Source organism: Ahaetulla prasina, chromosome 1 (assembly GCF_028640845.1).
Source record: "Ahaetulla prasina isolate Xishuangbanna chromosome 1, ASM2864084v1, whole genome shotgun sequence".
NCBI classification, from domain to species: domain Eukaryota; kingdom Metazoa; phylum Chordata; class Lepidosauria; order Squamata; family Colubridae; genus Ahaetulla; species Ahaetulla prasina.
In genome coordinates, this window is record NC_080539.1 from 264,557,768 (window position 1) to 264,575,774 (window position 18,007).

The window sequence follows — 18,007 nt, forward strand, 5'->3', positions numbered from 1 at the left end:
GCTAGTTTTAGTAGATTAAAAATATATTAAAGCAGGGGTGTCCAAACTTGGCAACTTTAATACTTGTGGACTTCAACTCCCAGAATTCTCTAGCCAGCAAAGCTGGCTGAGGAATTCTGGGAGTTGAAGTCCACAAGTCTTATAGTTGTCAAGTTTAGAATCCCCTGTATTAAAGTATTCTCCTATGAAGAGTTCATAACAATATCAGTGTAGATAGATAGATAGATAGATAGATAGATAGAGATAGATGGATGGATAGATAGATGGATGGATGGATGGATGGATGGATGGATAGATAGATATAAAAATGTTCCACATTGTCAATGAAATAATTTTAGTGTAGAAGTGCTGATTCACTGATAGCTATTTTAAACTAGATATATGTACACTGCAATTGCACAATCATCACATGTTAAAACCTAAGCAAGTTCTTGCAAAACAAATGGCAGAAAATGCATTTTTCACATCAGATATTTAGCAGGAACTATGTAATAAAGAAATTTGGAAGCATTTATACTCAAATTCACAATATTTAACCCTTCGAATTAAGCAGCTTGCCTACATACAGCAGATGTGTAGGATGTATTATGAGAGGGAGTGCTAGAGAAGAGCTTTTTACTAAGGGCCACTGGAGGCCAATATAGCATTTACAAAATGCAGTATTTTGCAGGCTAACTCTGCCCACAGCCAGGAGTTTTGATCCTGGCAGGGTCCAAGGTTGACTCAACCTTCCACCCTTCTGAGGTCGGTAAAATGAGATACCAGATTGTTGGAGCAATATGCTGCCATTGTAAACTTCCCAGAGAGTGCTGTAAAGCATTATGAGGCAGTATATAAGTCAAAATGCCAATTCTATTGCTATTACTCAGAAACAAGCATTCGTGAAAACTGCAGTAGCCTACTTCCTGATAGCCATTCCAACCATGGAATTCTGATTCTAACCACTGCACCACCAGGTTTCATCAAAGGTCTTGAAAGGCAGTTCCATGCGCAGTCCATTGCAGTATCTATTCAAGAGATGGCAAGAGAGCGCATTACTTTTGCCAGGATCTCCTGCTACAGGAATGGTCACAACTGAAACTAGTGATGTTATATCATGGACACAGTCAGAGTTTGCTTTTTAATTACAGAAGAGCAGAATAGTTACCATACCATTCATTTACTGACTTTTTCGGTAGTGATTTTATTCAGTTTAATAGGCTTGACAATAAAAAAAATAAACATAAACATGTAGGAGAAACTATGAAGATGAAATGGAACCAGGAAAAAGCTGCAGTCATTATCAGATTGTGCCAAGTGATTTATGTATAAGTCTCATCCTGCTTAGCTTTCTTCAAGATTAGGCAAGATGTTGACACTTAGGACTATTTAAATTATTTATGCTCTGTGTTCTAATATCTTTAAAAGAGTAACTCATGTGTACCTAAAGAAAGTAATCATTTTAAAATAAATTCAAATTCGTCTTTTAAGTTTGAGGTTTTTAAAAAACTGGACTTCAAAATTTCATTCTCAACTTTTTAAAATTCTTCCCTGCATGTGAATAGCAGGTAATTTTCAAAGGTGTCATGTGAAATTATTTCCAAGATGTTACTAAAGGCTGAAGTGGCTGTTACTTTGGGTTAAGGGAAACGGTGGCCAAGGATCACAGAATAAAATTATGTCACCAACGTGATGGACACGGATCTCTATGGGTTGGGTTCTTTAGGAGTTGCAGATGGGTGTTGGTGCTGGTTTTTGATAAACTAAACCCAAGCCAAGGTTTAAATAGTCCAGTTTTTCCGACAAACCAGAAGTTTGCTGCCATAACTTAGTACCTCAGTCTGGAAACTGATAGAAAGAAGGGAGCTGGAAGATTACAGAATCCAGGAAAAGGGGCAAATACATTCAATTCAAACAGCGTGAAAGGATTAAAACACCCTAAAATGAGAAAAGACAATTCTTTTTAGGATCTGTAGCAAATTAGTGTCACCAGGAGCAGCCACGTGGGAATTTAAGCTGTTAGCAAGAATAGTTAATTTTTCACGGAGATGCTTGAATGGAATTCTTATGGTTACAGTAATTCCACTTGAAAAGCAAAGTCTGTCCCATGCAAATAGCTTTTCTCTATGTTCCCGAACAATAGAGAAGTCCAGAATGTTTTGTTTGGAATGTCCTTTTGTTGTAATAACACAAAATCTCCAAATGTCATCAATGATTGTACAGGCAAAGAAAGGAACCAATTTTCTACATGTTAAGCATTGATTTCCTCCCTTTTTCAATAAGAAAGAATACCCTGATCAGGTAAAGTCACTTCCTATTTTCTATAAATGTAATTTATTCTAAACATTGCTCTCACTGTACATTTAAAAGTTTGTTTGTATCCCTTTACTTAGAAATATTGGTATTGTTTACTGACAGAACACTGTGATCCTACGATCCCTTCTGGCAAGCATAAGGAACCAATGCAGAGGGTATGCCAACATCTTGAGCGCCTTGGATATTGTGAAAATTGTCATCAAAAAAGATGTGGGGCTGGATCTTGGAGAGGATAGGACCTTTTGGAGCTCCAGCCATGAAGAAGGCTTCATCAGTTGGCAGTCCCCATTCCCGAAGGGTTTTGATAGCCCGGGTGCCCATATCACGGCCACTGCGAGCAGTCACCAAATAGATGCGGATGGGAGAGTCCTCTTGACCAAACTTTTTACGCATCTTCCCAAGATGCAAAGCAAAGGCTTTCAGGGGGCCCTGGAAAAGATGGCAGGAAGCAGAAAGAATGGTACTGTATTATTTTACAGACAGCTGCCAAGTAGAAATGAAAGCCCACTTATTATACAGACAGTTATTATACAGACACTTATTATACAGATCAGACAGGGTTCCAGAAACATCTGGTAAAAAGAAAGGAGGAGGCTTATGCCTATATATTAATTCAACCTGGTGTCAAGATTTTAACATAATTTACAAATTCTGTGACAACAATTTAGAGACTCTAATTATCAATTGCAAACCTTACTATTCGCCTCGTGAATTTTCCTCATTTCTTCTAATTGCTGTTTATGTCCCACCACAAGCCTGTGTAAACGAGGCATTACGAACTCTAGCTGACCAAATCATGGAGGCTGAAGCCAAACACCCTGATTCACTGGCCATTGTTTTGGGAGATCTAAACAAGGCAAACTTAAGGAAAGAACTACCAAAATACTTTCAGCATGTCAATTGTCCCACCAGAGGCAAGAATACTCTAGACCACTGCTACACAACACTAAAAGATGCCTATCGGTCTTTACCACGTGCAGCTGTAGGACACTCTGATCATTGCATGATTCACCTTGTACCTGCTTACAGGCAAAGACTTAAAGCCATAAAACCAATAATTAAATCAGTGAAAACCTGGACGGAGGAATCAGAATTAAAGCTACAGGCATGTTTTGACTGCACTGATTGGAATATTTTAAAGATACCTCTGCAGACCTGGATGAACTCACAGATACTGTAACATCATATGTCAGCTTCTGTGAAGACCTATGTGTACCTACAAGGAACTTGCGAATACACAGTAATAACAAACCTTGGTTTACACCTAAACTTAAGCAGCTACGACATTCCAAAGAGGAAGCCTACAGAAAAGGTGATAAAATGCTGTACAATCAGGCCAGAAATGCACTAACAAGGGAGATAAGAGCAGCAAAAAGAAGCTACTCTGAAAAGCTAAAGAATCAATTTTCAGCAAATGAACCAGCAAACATGTGGAAAACTCTTAAAAATATCACCGGCTATGGCAAACCTCCTTCCCAGGCTGAAGGTAATCAACAACTGGCAGATGACCTGAATGAGTTTTACTGCAGGTTTGAAAGGAAACTACAGCCACCTATCTCCCATCTCAGACACACCAACAACAGCCAAGCCTCCTACAACTGACCCCATTTCATTGGGTTCACAACCCTAGTGATCACAGAAAAGGAAGTGCAGGACCTATTTCACAGACAAAAGCCAGGAAAAGCTCCAGGCCCAGACAAGATAACTCCTTCTTGCTTAAAAGTCTGTGCTGACCAATTGGCCCCCATCTTCACCCATATTTTCAATAAATCACTAGAGATGTGCTATGTTCCTTCTTGCTTCAAACGCTCTACCATCATCCCAGTGCCGAAGAAGCCCACCATCAAGGAACTGAATGACTACAGACCAGTTGCTCTAACATCTGTAGTCATGAAAACCTTTGAAAGGCTAGTGCTTTCCTACCTGAAAACCATCACGAATCCGCTTTTAGACCCTTGCAATTTGCATACCGAGCAAATAGATCAACAGATGATGCTGTTAATATGGCTCTGCACTACATCCTACAACATCTTGAGTCTCCAAAGACCTATGCAAGGGTCCTTTTTGTAGACTTTAGTTCAGCATTCAATACCATCATTCCAGACATTCTTCTAACTAAGCTAAACCAGCTACAGGTACCGGAACAGACTTGTAAGTGGATCACAAGCTTCCTAACAAACAGGAAGCAGCAGGTGAAGCTAAGCAAGATCACATCAAATACCTGTACAATTAGCACAGGGCCCCAAGGCTGTGTGCTCTCCCACTTCTCTCCTCTCTGTATACCAATGACTGCATCTCCAATGATCCATTTGTTAAGCTACTGAAGTTCGCAGATGACACAACAGTGATTGGTCTCATTCGAGACAATGACGAATCCGCATATAGATGAGAGGTCGAACGACTAGCCTTGTGGTGCAACCAAAACAATCTGGAACTGAACACACTCAAAACCGTAGAAATGGTGGTAGACTTTAGGAAAAACCCTTCCATACTTCCACCTCTCACAATACTAGACAACACAGTATCAACAGTAGAAACCTTCAAATTTCTGGGTTCTATCATATCGCAAGATCTCAAATGGACAGCTAACATCAAAAACATCATTAAAAAAGGACAACAAAGAATGTTCTTTCTGTGCCAACTCAGTAAGCTCAAACTGCCCAAGGAGCTGCTGATCCAATTCTACAAAGGAATTATTGAGTCTGTCATTTGCACCTCTATAACTGTCCGGTTCTGCAACCCAACAAGAAAAACACAGACTTCAGAGGATAATTAGAACTGCAGAAAAAATAATTGCTACCAACTTGCCTTCCATTGAGGACCTGTATACTGCACGAATCAAGAAGAGGGCCGTGAAAATATTTGCAGATCCCTCGCATCCTGGACATAAACTGTTTCAACTCCTACCCTCAAAACGACGCTATAGAGCACTGCACACCAGAACAACTCGACACAAGAACAGTTTTTTCCCGAAGGCCATCATTCTGCTAAACAAATAATTCCCTCAACACTGTCAGACTATTTACTGAATCTGCACTACTATTAATTGTTTCATAGTTCCCATCACCAATCTCTTTCCACTTATGACTGTATGACTATAACTTGTTGCTGGCAATCCTTATGATTTATATTGATATATTGATCATCAATTGTGTTGTAAATGTTGTACCTTGATGAACGATCTTTCTTTTATGTACACTGAGAGCATATGCACCAAGACAAATTCCTTGTGTGTCCAATCACACTTGGCCAATAAAATTCTATTCTATTCTATTCTATACTCAGAGAAGGACAATTAAGCTCTATTAGCTCCAACTCAGAAAGCTCAAACTGCCCAAGGAGCTGCTGATATAGTTCTAGAGAGGAATTATTGAGTCTGTCATCTGCACCTGTATAACTGCCTGGTTTGGTTCTGCAACCCAACAAGAAAAACACAGACTTCAGAGGATAATTAGAACTGCAGAAAAAATAATTGCTACCAACTTGCCTTCCATTGAGGACCTGTATACTGCACGAATCAAGAAGAGGGCCGTGAAAATATTTGCAGATCCCTCGCATCCTGGACATAAACTGTTTCAACTCCTACCCTCAAAACGACGCTATAGAGCACTGCACACCAGAACAACTAGACACAAGAACAGTTTTTTCCCGAAGGCCATCACTCTGCTAAACAAATAATTCCCTCAACACTGTCAGACTATTTACTGAATCTGCACTACTATTAATCGTTTCATAGTTCCCATCACCAATCTCTTTCCACTTATGACTGTATGACTATAACTTGTTGCTGGCAATCCTTATGATTTATATTGATATATTGATCATCAATTGTGTTGTAAATGTTGTACCTTGATGAACGTATCTTTTCTTTTATGTACACTGAGAGCATATGCACCAAGACTAATTCCTTGTGTTTCCAATCACACTTGGCCAATAAAATTCTATTCTATTCTATTCTATACTCAGAGAAGGACAATTAAGCTCTATTAGCTCCAACTCAGAAAGCTCAAACTGCCCAAGGAGCTGCTGATATAGTTCTAGAGAGGAATTATTGAGTCTGTCATCTGCACCTCTATAACTGCCTGGTTTGGTTCTGCAACCCAACAAGACAGACACAGACTTCAGAGGATAATCAGAACTGCAGAAAAAACCATTGCTACCAACCTGCCTTCCATTGAGGACCTGTATACTGTCTGAGTCAAAAAGAGGGCTGTGAAAATATTTACAGACCCTTCACATCCTGGACATAAACTTTTTCAACCCCTACCCTCAAAACGACGCTATAGAGCACTGCACACCAGAACAACTAGACACAAGAACAGTTTTTCCCCGAACGCCATCATTCTGCTAAACAAATAATTCCCTCAACACTGTCAAACTATCTACTAAATCTGCACTACTATTAATCTTCTCATTGTTCCCATCACCCATCTCCTTCCATTTATGACTGTATGACTTTAACTTTGTTGCTTGTATCCTTATGATTTATATTGATATTGTTTCCTGATTGCTTATTTGTTCCTATGACTATCATTAAGTGTTGTAAGTGTTGTACCTTGATGAAGGTATCTTTTCTTTTATGTACACTGAGAGCAAATGCACCAAGACAAATTCCTTGTGTGTCCAATTACACTTGGCCAATAAAAATTCAATTCAATTCAATTCAATTCAATTCAATTCAATTCAATTCTATTCTATTCATTTTAATTTACAATGAATAATATGATCAACATGGGGATCTTACTTTAGTCTATTAACAATAAGAGTTGGTCATGAAGGCAATTCAGTAAAGTAGTGAATCTAAATCCATCCATTAGGCAACATGGAAGAACTTTATATTGTATTTTCATATCTCAATTCAGTAACATTTTCATAATCATTAATGCATTATGTAACAAACATATAGAGGGGCTGCTTTGTTGACATAAATAAATGCATTAAAGCAAATCTGTCTTCAGTTAGCCTTTGAACTGAATATACCTGTGAAGGTAAAGCAGAGGTATTATGCAGACAGCTCACTTTGGATTAACCAGCTGTGAATTCTTTTTTAAAGGTATATCTCATCCTTCGTCATTCTTTGCTAAATTAAATGAAAAATACAATTTCTACAATTGTTATAGAACATACAGTTGAAGATGGAAGGAATGAAGATTAATAGCAGTGGCAGGAAGACACTGGAAAGACCAGGGGATGGGCAAGCTGATAGAAAACTGGAGTGAACTAGCCATTAAGATCAGTAACAACAGTGGGAATACTTGGTTCAGACTCAGTGACAGAACACATGTTTTTCACTTAGAAGATGCTAAGGTCAGATCCTCATGAACCTTGAAAACACTGTCTATCTCTGTGATGGTGAACCTATAGCACGCTTTGGGCATTTGGCACCAAAAAGGTTAACCATCACTGGTCTAGCTCAAGTAGAAATCAAGTGAGAAGATAGCGGTATCTTCTAGGAATGGAGCAATCTTACCTCCCCCATGGGTACAGTTTCCATAATTTTCTCATATTCTACTGCTTCCTCAAGACCTTTCTCATGAAAGACACGATCAGTCTCATCCGAAAAAAGTACAGCATCACCATCAAAGACAACTCGTAATTGGGTTCTAGGAGCCTGTATCTCTTGCTGAAAGATGAGGGCTGCTGAGACTCCTGCATGACAAACAGACTTGTTACATTGCTTGTTCAGAAGAGACACCTTGGCTCTGGTCCCAATTTAACAAATTATTCCTTATCATTCCTGATTTCCTGAAGATGATGTGAATTATTTATTTGCATGAAACAGAAATGGTTAAAAATGCTTTATGGCTGCATAGATCCCTCAGGAGAAGCCATCAAATCATCATATGTTTCTGAGATTAGAATTGACAACTTTTCTTGTCATCAAAGTTCTTCTTAACAGGCACCATGGAGTAGGTGAATAGAGATAGGAAAGCCTTCATTGGCACCAAAATCTATCTCCTCCCCTTCTACAAGACATATGATTTTCAGAATTCTCAACTGGTTGGAAATTCTGGGGGGTTGTAGGTCAAATTGGACACCAAGTTAGAGAAGAATGCACTAGATGCATGTTTCTCAATGTGCTTCTAATAGTTTTACTGAAATACCTGAAGAACATGACAGAAAATACCTAGTACTTACTTCTCTGATAGCAACCAACTTCAGAAAAACCTGCACTGCTAAACAGTGACACCAACTGGGATTTAGTGCATCTAACACTACTTTCTGCCCTCAGTGTTTATGCTACAAAAAACCTGATATAAGAAATTGACAGAATGTCAAATTTGAAAAGCCAACACAGAGGAGATATTGTTCTTTGTTGGTTTAATCTTGGAAGAGCATGAAGGATTTTCTCTTGCAGATTCTTGCAGAATTTGCAATAGGCTATAATGGAGAAGGCATATTCATCTCAGGACATAGCCAGGGAGATGGCAACAAAATATAAGAAAAGTAAATATTTCAGATAAAAAGGGAAGGAACAGAAAAGAAGCACAAACCTCTCTGAAGCGCATTGCACACATCTTTTGGGTCAGCTGAGAGAAAAAGTTTCACATTGTGGGTTTTCAAATATTGAGTAGAATCTTCATCACTGACAAAGCAAAACTTGGAGATTTCCAAACCTTAAAATCCAGGGACAAATAAGGAGGAATACAAATAGAGGTTGAAGCAGCAGGAAGATATATCATGAAATTTCACTCTTGCAATCCAACTATTAAAAACTACGAAGTGGTTAGTTGGCTCTTCCAGAGGTTTTTCTTAATGGAGATTGAAATGGAGCAAGATCACATTTGAAACTTTATAGGGAAAGAAAAGAAGGGCTGTTTGGCTGTGGATAACTGATAAAAAATGGGAGTTGGCAGAAGAATAACTAATTCTCAAGCCCAGTGTTTTCCCTCACATGATGATATTAAAGTTATAAAATTACATTTATTAGATCTATATTTAAATCTATATTAGATTTATATACCGTAGCAGCTCAAGACACATACATTTTATTTATTTATTTATTTTATCACACAATATATATGAGTGTAAGCATGAAATAACTATACAATATATAAGTATATATATATAAGTATGAGTATGTAATAACTAAATTAATTGAATATTAAGAAAGGAAACAAAAGGACAGGAATGGTAGGCACTCTTGTGCTCTTATGCACGCCCCTTATAGACCTCTTAGGAATGGGGTGAGGTCAATAGTAGACAGTTTTTGGTTGAAGATTTTGGGATTTTGGGAAGAGACCACAGAGTCAGGTAGTGTATTCCATGCATTAACAACTCTGTTACTGAAGTCATATTTTCTGCAATCAAGATTGGAGCGGTTCACATTAAGCTTAAATCTATTGTGTGCTCGTGTATTGTTGCAATTGAAGCTGAAGTAGTCTTTGACAGGAAGGACATTGTAATAGATGATTCTATGAGTTAAACTATGTGTGTGTGTGTGTGTGTGTGTGTGTGTATGTGTTTATGAGTTAAAAATAGCACCTCTCCTCCTATTTTTCTCCACAACAGTCCTGTGACATTAAAAGAAAATAACTGATTCAAACTCACCCATCTTTGGGAGACCAACTCAAAAGGCAACCTACCATATTGTTTCACGCTGTTGATTATTCGTGCACCACTCTCTGGACTGTTATTGGAGAGAACAATGACATCAAAGAGGCCCTTTTCTTCTGGGTCTCTTTCAAGAAGTTTCTTGTTCACAAACTGCACTGCCTGAAAGGAGCACCGAGATGTCTATGGAGATTCTCAGTCATACAGGTCATGGTTGTCCCAAAGCTGCTGTTTCCAAAGGCAACTGGACTTTCTTTTGTTTTTGTCCTTGAAGACGTTTCGCTTCTCATCCAAAAAGCTTCTTCATGAATTGAAGAAGCTTCTTGGATGAGAAGCAAAATGTCTTCAAGGACAAAAACAAAAGAAAGTTCAAAGTTTTGAAAAAGCACCTTTGGGAAATGCATTACTACAAATTTCTCTGAACGCCAGCCTTTAATGGCCATATATGAATACACTTTGCAAAAATGATATTTTAAATGTAGTTGTAGCAATTGTTTGAAAGTTCATACATTCAATACAGTATGTCCACATTAATGATCTGGAGTGAATTCTGAAGCTGGAAAAACCTTGAACAGAAATAGATGATGGATACATGCAGGAGTGTTTGCAGAACGTGGTCAAAAATGTCACAACTGCAGCCACAATTGTGAGATCGAAGCTCCCCATCTATTGCTATGTGTCACATATGCAACCCACATTTAAAAAACGAGCAAATCACCATTTTGACATTTTTTAAAAAAATCATACCTTGTGGACATCACTGAGCTTTTGTTTATAAATAATACACAACTACTACTAAATGACCATAAACCAGGGGTGAAATGTTCCCGGTTTGGACTGGTTCGGCCAAGCCGGTAGCGATGACGACCGGTGGTTTCGGAGAACCGGTAGTGATGGTGGCTCGAGGCTCCACCCATCTGCCCGGTCGTTAAAACCAGGAAGTAACCTGTTTTTTACCTTCTGTGTATGCGCAGAAGGGTTTGCGCAGGTGCAGAGGGTCGGTGGGCATGGGCCGCTTGCACTTCCGAACTAGTAGGGAAGGTAAGTAGATTTCACCCCTGCCATAAACCTTCTGTAACTTCTTCATAAAAAGAACACCCGGGTAATTAACAATTGAAGTTCTTGTTTCTTAGAAAAATGGATACACAATTATTGGGCAAAAGAGGGAAAAACTGAACACTGGTCAAAAACTTGATTATCTTCATATATATGGATATAAAAGTTCCAGTCAAGCCAGAATCATTGCACACTCCCTGTGATTGCTATTATAAATGTCATGTCTGCATTTACTTTATTATTTAATTTAGTATATGAGCACTCGATGCGGACTCTGTAAAACTTAAAATGTGCACATAATACAAATATCTTGCTAAAAGAAATCCATTCCCCTCAATTCTTTTTTTTACCTGAATGAAAGGGAAAGCTGTTCCCTGCTCCAAAGGGCTGTTCTCATTTGCTAGCTGATGTTTCACATATTCCTCTTTGCCCTTTGTCAAGAAGATTTCATGCTCTTTCTCCAAATTGAAAATGGTCCTTGTTGTCACAGCAATAACCAATGCTTCCTTTGGATCTTTCTGGAGATGTTCAAGAACATTGACTTAACTAACATTAAAAGGACGGAAAGGAAGAGAATGAAGCGTGAACATTCTCCTCTTTCATGTGTTTTTCATCATCACTATATCATCTCTCCTTGTGACCTAGCATTGTACTCAGAAAGCTAATTATTAAAAAAAACTCTGCAAAACCTGTATTTACCGCATAATTATGGTAATATATAGTATGCAGAAGTGATTCCAGCCTAGAAGCCTGGATCTGACCTTGCACAATGCCAAGGAAAGGAATGGCTAGGAAATCAGTCATCAAGGAAGGAACTGTAATCAACCAGTGGTCATCATCTCATACACGATTCCCATAACAATATTCAAGGCAGTCTTGCATGAACGTAATGAGAGTCCACAGTCTCTGTCAGCCACCATAAATCTTCCTTTTCATTGTAAGACTTGGCCCATACACGCTTTTTTAAATTGGCTGCCAACTCATCATGTGAAGTGTCTTAAGGATACGCTTAATTGGCCAGAAGAAAGGACAAAAGGAAAAAAAATGCATAAAGAAAAAATTGGAAGGAGATGGAATGCCACTCCCTAATTAAATGCATGAATAAATGACCAGCAGTGGTCAGCTTGATGTTTCCAAGAGATCCAGAAGAGAGACATAAAAGCTTTAGAATAGACCTAGGCATTTTACAGCCTCCAGGCCACATCCAACCCTTTGACTGTCCCTGTCCAGCCTGCATGGATTGCTTTTATTTTGAAAGTGACTTTTTTTTAAAAAAAATGTATTTGGGTGTGTGCATGCCTATACACCTTCACAGCCCTATTGCTTTGGCCATCCAAACAGTGTCAGTTTCTCATGTGGCCCCTTAGGAAAATTAATTGTCCACCTGTGCTTTAGAGGGTAACTGGTTCATATATATACTTTTACCCATGTTACTGAACATTCCCCTTTTAGTTCAAAGGCATATTTCTCCAAACTAGTTAATGTAACTACCGTATTTTTTGGAGTATAAGACGCACCTTTTTCCCCCAAAAAAGAGGGTGAAAATCTGGATGCGTCTTATACTCCGAATGTAGCCCCGCCCAGCTTCTAAAACTGAGGTTTCAGAGACTGAAAAAAGCATCAGAAACAAAGCTTCAAAAAAGAAGCTCCCAAACAGAGCTTCAGAGGCTTTTTTTCTGAAGTTTTGTTTCGGAGGCTTTCAGAGGAAGAAAAAAGTTTTTTCTGAAACAGAGTTTCAGAGGCAGAAAAAAAAAGCAAAAAAAAAAAAAAAAGCAAGGCACAGAGCTCACAACCAAGGAACCTGTTGCTAAAATTCACCTCTGGGAACAGCTGATTGGGGGTGTTCCGGGAGGCCAATCCACCTGCCAATCAGCTTATTTTCTTATTTTCTACCCCAAAAACTAAGGTGCGTATTATATTCTGAAAAATACGGTACTTTAAAAGTATTCAGATCCATTCTAAAATATTTCTGAAATTAAGCTTTAAATTTTATATAAAATCAATATATCGACATGGCCAGAACACAAAAACTACCAAGGAATACATGATCCAGCTCACAATCAATTTGTAACAATTGGTAAGTTTATGATAACAATTAACTCCCAGAGAGAAAACGTAAAATAATTTAAAAATGAGATTAAATTGGCAACTTTAAAAATGTCATCATTAAAAGCTGCACAGAGAACAAGTTACAAAATATATGTTATCCACCTGGAGCCTTATTTGGAGTTATATGAATGATAAGGCAAAATCTCTCTACAAAGGGATACAACAATTATATTCATTCCAGTAAGACTGAAAGTAGAGCATTAACAAGAGCTAAGGTCTCTTACGATGTTTTACAATATCAAGGTTATAAATACTTACTCAGGTGAAAGCTTTTCATAGATTTCCCTTCTCAAAGGAAAAACAGCCCTTAGCATTCTCTGTAAATCAATATCCATTAGCAATTCTCTTTTAAAACCCAAAGGTTACAAAGCTAAAATAGATAGATCCACAGTTGTGTAGTTTCCCTCTAGGGTCTCCTTCCAAATTGAGTATGTTATCTAGAAGAATCAGGGGACATTAGCCTTCATAACAGAATGATAGTTGAAGCCAATAAGTGTTTTTTCTTAACCAGACTTGCATTTCTTCTGAAACAGATTCTATTTCCAAGCAAAGGGCAGCACTGGGAACTTTCTAAGAGACACCAAAGATAGCCTTCAAAAACCTGAGTTGCTTCCAACAAGGAGAAACATTTGAGATTAGTGAGCGGGGTGACCATGGACTCTCAGATTTGTCTAGTGCAGCAGTTGGGCCTATTCTTGGATCAAGGACACTTTCAGATGGACACTTGAGTCCTAAGTCACCTCATGAATGAACTATTGCTATGTGTTCTACATGGGGCTGCTGTTGAAGACTATTCAAAAACTATTCAGAATACTGACCCAGAGTTCAGTGGCGCAGGCAATTATGGGTATGCTAATTGTTGGTTAAAGTTCAAGGTGCTAGTTATTATTAATAAAGCACTTAATGGCATAGGATCTGGTTGTTTTGACATATTACCTATCTTCAATTTTGCTCATCTGGTAAGTTTTGGCAGTGTGCTGTGCTCCAAGTCCCTTTGATTATATAATGTTATCTATAAGGACTTATGAACTTAACCTGAACACGTTCGTTTATAATTCTTGTGAATCTAGTAGCCTATGCAAAATTTCTAAAAGGGTGTTTCATTTTGCTGAAGATTTGTGCAAAGCATCTCTTAGAAGGTGCTTCCTGTATCCATGTAGGCTTCTTGCTTCTAAACACAGAGTAAGTGGGTATATCGGCCATACTTTGCCCTTTCTTCCAGTATCTAAAGTGCCAATCCTGGTTGCAAAATCACCCCCTGCAAGTCATGTTACTTCAGTGAGATGAATTGTGATTGCCCAACCCCAAAATAATTGAGTTAATTCTACAAACCACATTTTAGTTTAACATAGATTAGCATCTTACGTGACCACTGTCAAGAAAATCCCCCTATTTTTAAAGGGTGGTGGTATCAAGGAACGGAACAAAGAGCTTGGGACTATATAACATTATTTTGGAGACCCAGGCTTGCTGCTGGCCCAATATTAGGCAAAATGAAAGATTCATGATTTGCAGAAGCTGAGCAGCAAAACTTACCCCATGCAAAAAGCAGACAGTCGCAGAAGCCTTTCAAACAGCGCATGTAAAACATCGTTGTAATTAATACTTCACCTGGTTAATGCTGGTGTTTATGATGGTGCTGTCAGGGTTTGCCATCTTCTGTTCTGACCTTGAAAGGGAAAAAGAAAATAGCTGATCCATAAACTTCATTTAATGGCAAGAGAACAGATATCAAACTTATGACATTCTTTACTCTATACCCCAAAGAGGAAGAAAACACTTTCACACATCTGTGTTGTGATATGCTGTAAAACAGAATGAAGCAATGAGCTTTCTGAGGTAAAAACAAACATGTTCCTTCCATGAATGAAAGCCTCCTGTTAATACTGGCAATGGGGGACATCTTCCATTTTTCTTGAAGGCAACAGACTAGCATAGAGGATACAAAGTTGAGGAGAAGGCCCACTTCTACTTTGGAGAACTGCTTTATACAAGCATTGGCTGTCTGAAGTTCATTTTGCCTTACAGCCGGGCCTACTTTCACTCAGCATAAACTTTTCATATAATTGGACAAAATGTTGTTCTATAGAGCCAGTATCAAACTGTAAATGATGAAATCTAATTCAAATTGAGTTGAGAAATAACAGCTTAGTCATGCAATTTGCTAAAAAAAGAAAACAGAGAACCCCAAATGAGTGAATGTGCATTCAGCTAACATTCTGTTATGACATGTAATTCAGTCCAAAGTAAAAATATGGCACTTTTGTATTGATTTACTGATTTTTCTGCTGCTCGGAATGGAAATATGTATTTTACATAAAAATAGGTGCATCTTTCATAATCAGATCCTGAAAAAAGGCTTTTATCATTTGGGGACTTTTAAAAAGTGTTATGTTTCTTTAAAAAAAAATAACCAAGCCTAAAACCAATTCATTTTTTACTGGGATGTATCACATTGATAAAACTTTTTATCCAGTAAAGCTTGTCATTGTTATGTTCTTTCAGTAAAATAACTTTTGTTCATTGAAAGCTATCTAGTGACCAGACTGGATCTAAGCAGACACAGTTTTGCACTTAATTAAAGATCTCACTGCATTATTTTAAACCAGTAATTCCTTCTGCTAACCTTTGCTATAGGATGAAATGAGGAGAGCCCCCTTGTACGCCTGCTGTGCTTGCATAAAATAAGGTGGGATATAAACACAAGACATATTTTTTAAAATAATGAAAAGAACAGATACAGATTTTTCTTTTTAATGTTAATTTTTAGGAAGAGGGATTAAAAATAGATTCTTGAGCATTCTTTGTATCAGTCTGGAGTGTAAAATGTCTATTGTATATGTGCCATTCCAGGCTGATATAGCTCTAATACTGCAGCAGATGTAGGTGTGCTTGTCTTGAAAGATTGCATAAGTATATAAAAGAACTGTGTCTGGATTAGGCCGTCTGTCCAGTCCAGTCCAGTCCAGTCCAGTCCAGCATCTTCTCAACTCCCTTCCAACATTAGCCAATTAGACAGTTTCAGGAGTGTGACTTGTTTTAATAATTGTTTTTATATTACCCAGAATCAGTACCTACCTTAGCCCTGGCTCTCCTGTATTGCCCTTTCCTTGCTGTACAAAAGTTTTTATTTATTTATTTATTTGTCATAACAGTATATATAAGCATAATCATGAAATAACTATATGATATATAAGCATATATATAAGCATAAGTATGTAATAACTATATTAATTGGATATAATGAAAGGGAACATTAGGACAGGAACGGTAGCCTTGTCATCATGACTGCCCCTTGCCCTGCTGTGCCAATCATAGCAATTCAAAGCCCTTGGCTTGTGAATGGGGGATCAATGAGATTTCTTGACTCCTGTGCTGGATGAAATATACCTTCTTTGGGTAGATAAAGTGGATTAGAATTAACACCACATAATTTAAAGTGGTAGAAGAAGGGGCCTATGTAAAAACTTAACAAAGGGTCTAGAAAAGAGTCATTTGTGTATAGAAATCTTCCATGGATACCATCCTAAGTACTTACACACTGTTAGTGCCACATATAAAAGTTCCTATAAGAGCAATGAATTATTTTTATCACTAACATTACTGAAATCAGTCTGGAATCAGGTTTACAGCAAACTGCTATTTCAGTTCTGCAATTTGTTGCATTTAAAGATGCATTCGAAAGCTTCCAGGAAGTATTATTTCATAACACAAGGCTTAATAGTGAGGGAGTTTGACTGGATTCAGCGAGATGCTTATATTTTAGTTTCTAGCTAGTAAATAATTTGGGTCAGTTCAGCTTCGTCTATAAAAGTTGGAATACCTGTTTGCAATTAAGAAGTTATAATAAATAGGTAGGGAAAAGGGATAAATTATAGGAATAACTCAGAGGATCACAAAAGTTGCCTGTGGATGCAATCCAACCTCACCTTTGTTTATACTTAGTCATGTTAAGTAGAAATGAACTAATGAATGAAGGCGAATATACGATAGTAATGTTGCCAGATCCAAGCTGGTTCGGTCACCGGGACCAGAGTGAAATGAAATGAATAAATCCGAGATAACTATTGGTTCGCCTTCATGCTACATACAGAGAAATAATTAAATCTGCCTTCATCATCTCCGATGACTGCAATACTGTAGCCATTAAATCTCACTTTTCCCCCTGGTTTCTGGCAAGAATGACGCACATAAGCAGAGAAGCAGAACCGACTGAAAGGAAACAGCATTCGGCAAATACTTCCTTTTAAGGAGCCAGTACGAACTGGGGAAACTATAGAAAGGGTCGTGATTGTTCACAAAAAGTTGGATGCTTACGGATTTTCTAACGACAAAAACAAGCATGCAATTCAATATTCAAGGTGCAAATATTTAACAGTCAAATATCCCCAAACTCACCACCTTTTATTCATGGACAGCTCGTTTCAAAACCAGCGGCATTCGAGCAATCAAGTTTACAACTAGCGCATGCCGCTTCTTTTATGTATACTTTTTTTCTCCCTACGATATTAAAAGTTCCCCTGAATGCTGGGAGTTGTAGTAGGCACCTCTGAAAGATCACATGTCTATTTACGAAGAAAAAGATCAGAATGGACTCCCTTTCCCAGAGCGCCTTGCGCTGACTAAAAAAAAAAATAGGGCGCAGGTAAAGGCGTGGTTTTACAAGTTGATGGATAAATTCTCCTAGTGATGACAGTCTGAAGTTTCTCCACAAGGGATAGGATATAAATAGTGGAAGATTCAGAGTTACATTTCAAGGTTCCCACAGGCTAGCCTTTCAATTTAGGACAGACTGTGCAGTCATCTTTCATAACCCTGTCAAAGGCATTTTTATTTTCACTGGCAGAGATGGATTATAATTTTCTTCTAGCCCTCTAATTTTATGAGCAATAAAATGTCACTGCCCATCCGAGGCATCTGAAAATACAGCTTGGAAACGCCTCAGTGTGAAAATATTGAAGGGGATAGATAAAACAGATCTATTTATTAAAGA

The 18,007-nt window shown here is 38.0% G+C and overlaps 1 protein-coding gene across 4 annotated transcripts; it reads right to left on the reverse strand.

Moving 5' to 3' along the window:
- Positions 1–1,278: 1,278 nt before the first annotated feature.
- Positions 1,279–17,545, reverse strand: LOC131185334 (cytosolic 5'-nucleotidase 1A-like). 4 transcript variants are annotated; one of them, XM_058157776.1, is made up of 7 exons: positions 17,413–17,545; positions 14,626–14,683; positions 11,256–11,423; positions 9,882–10,011; positions 8,790–8,912; positions 7,766–7,944; positions 1,279–2,724 (listed from the first exon to the last, which is right to left on the reverse strand). In XM_058157776.1, exons 1-7 carry the CDS (start codon positions 17,424–17,426, stop codon positions 2,410–2,412), a joined length of 987 nt encoding a protein of 328 aa, XP_058013759.1. In that variant the 5' UTR covers positions 17,427–17,545; the 3' UTR covers positions 1,279–2,409. The 4 variants fall into 4 exon arrangements, with proteins under 4 accessions (XP_058013759.1, XP_058013768.1, XP_058013777.1 ...); XM_058157785.1 differs by having other exon boundaries at positions 17,416–17,500; XM_058157794.1 differs by lacking the exon at positions 17,413–17,545 and adding an exon at positions 15,641–15,658.
- Positions 17,546–18,007: the final 462 nt, after the last annotated feature.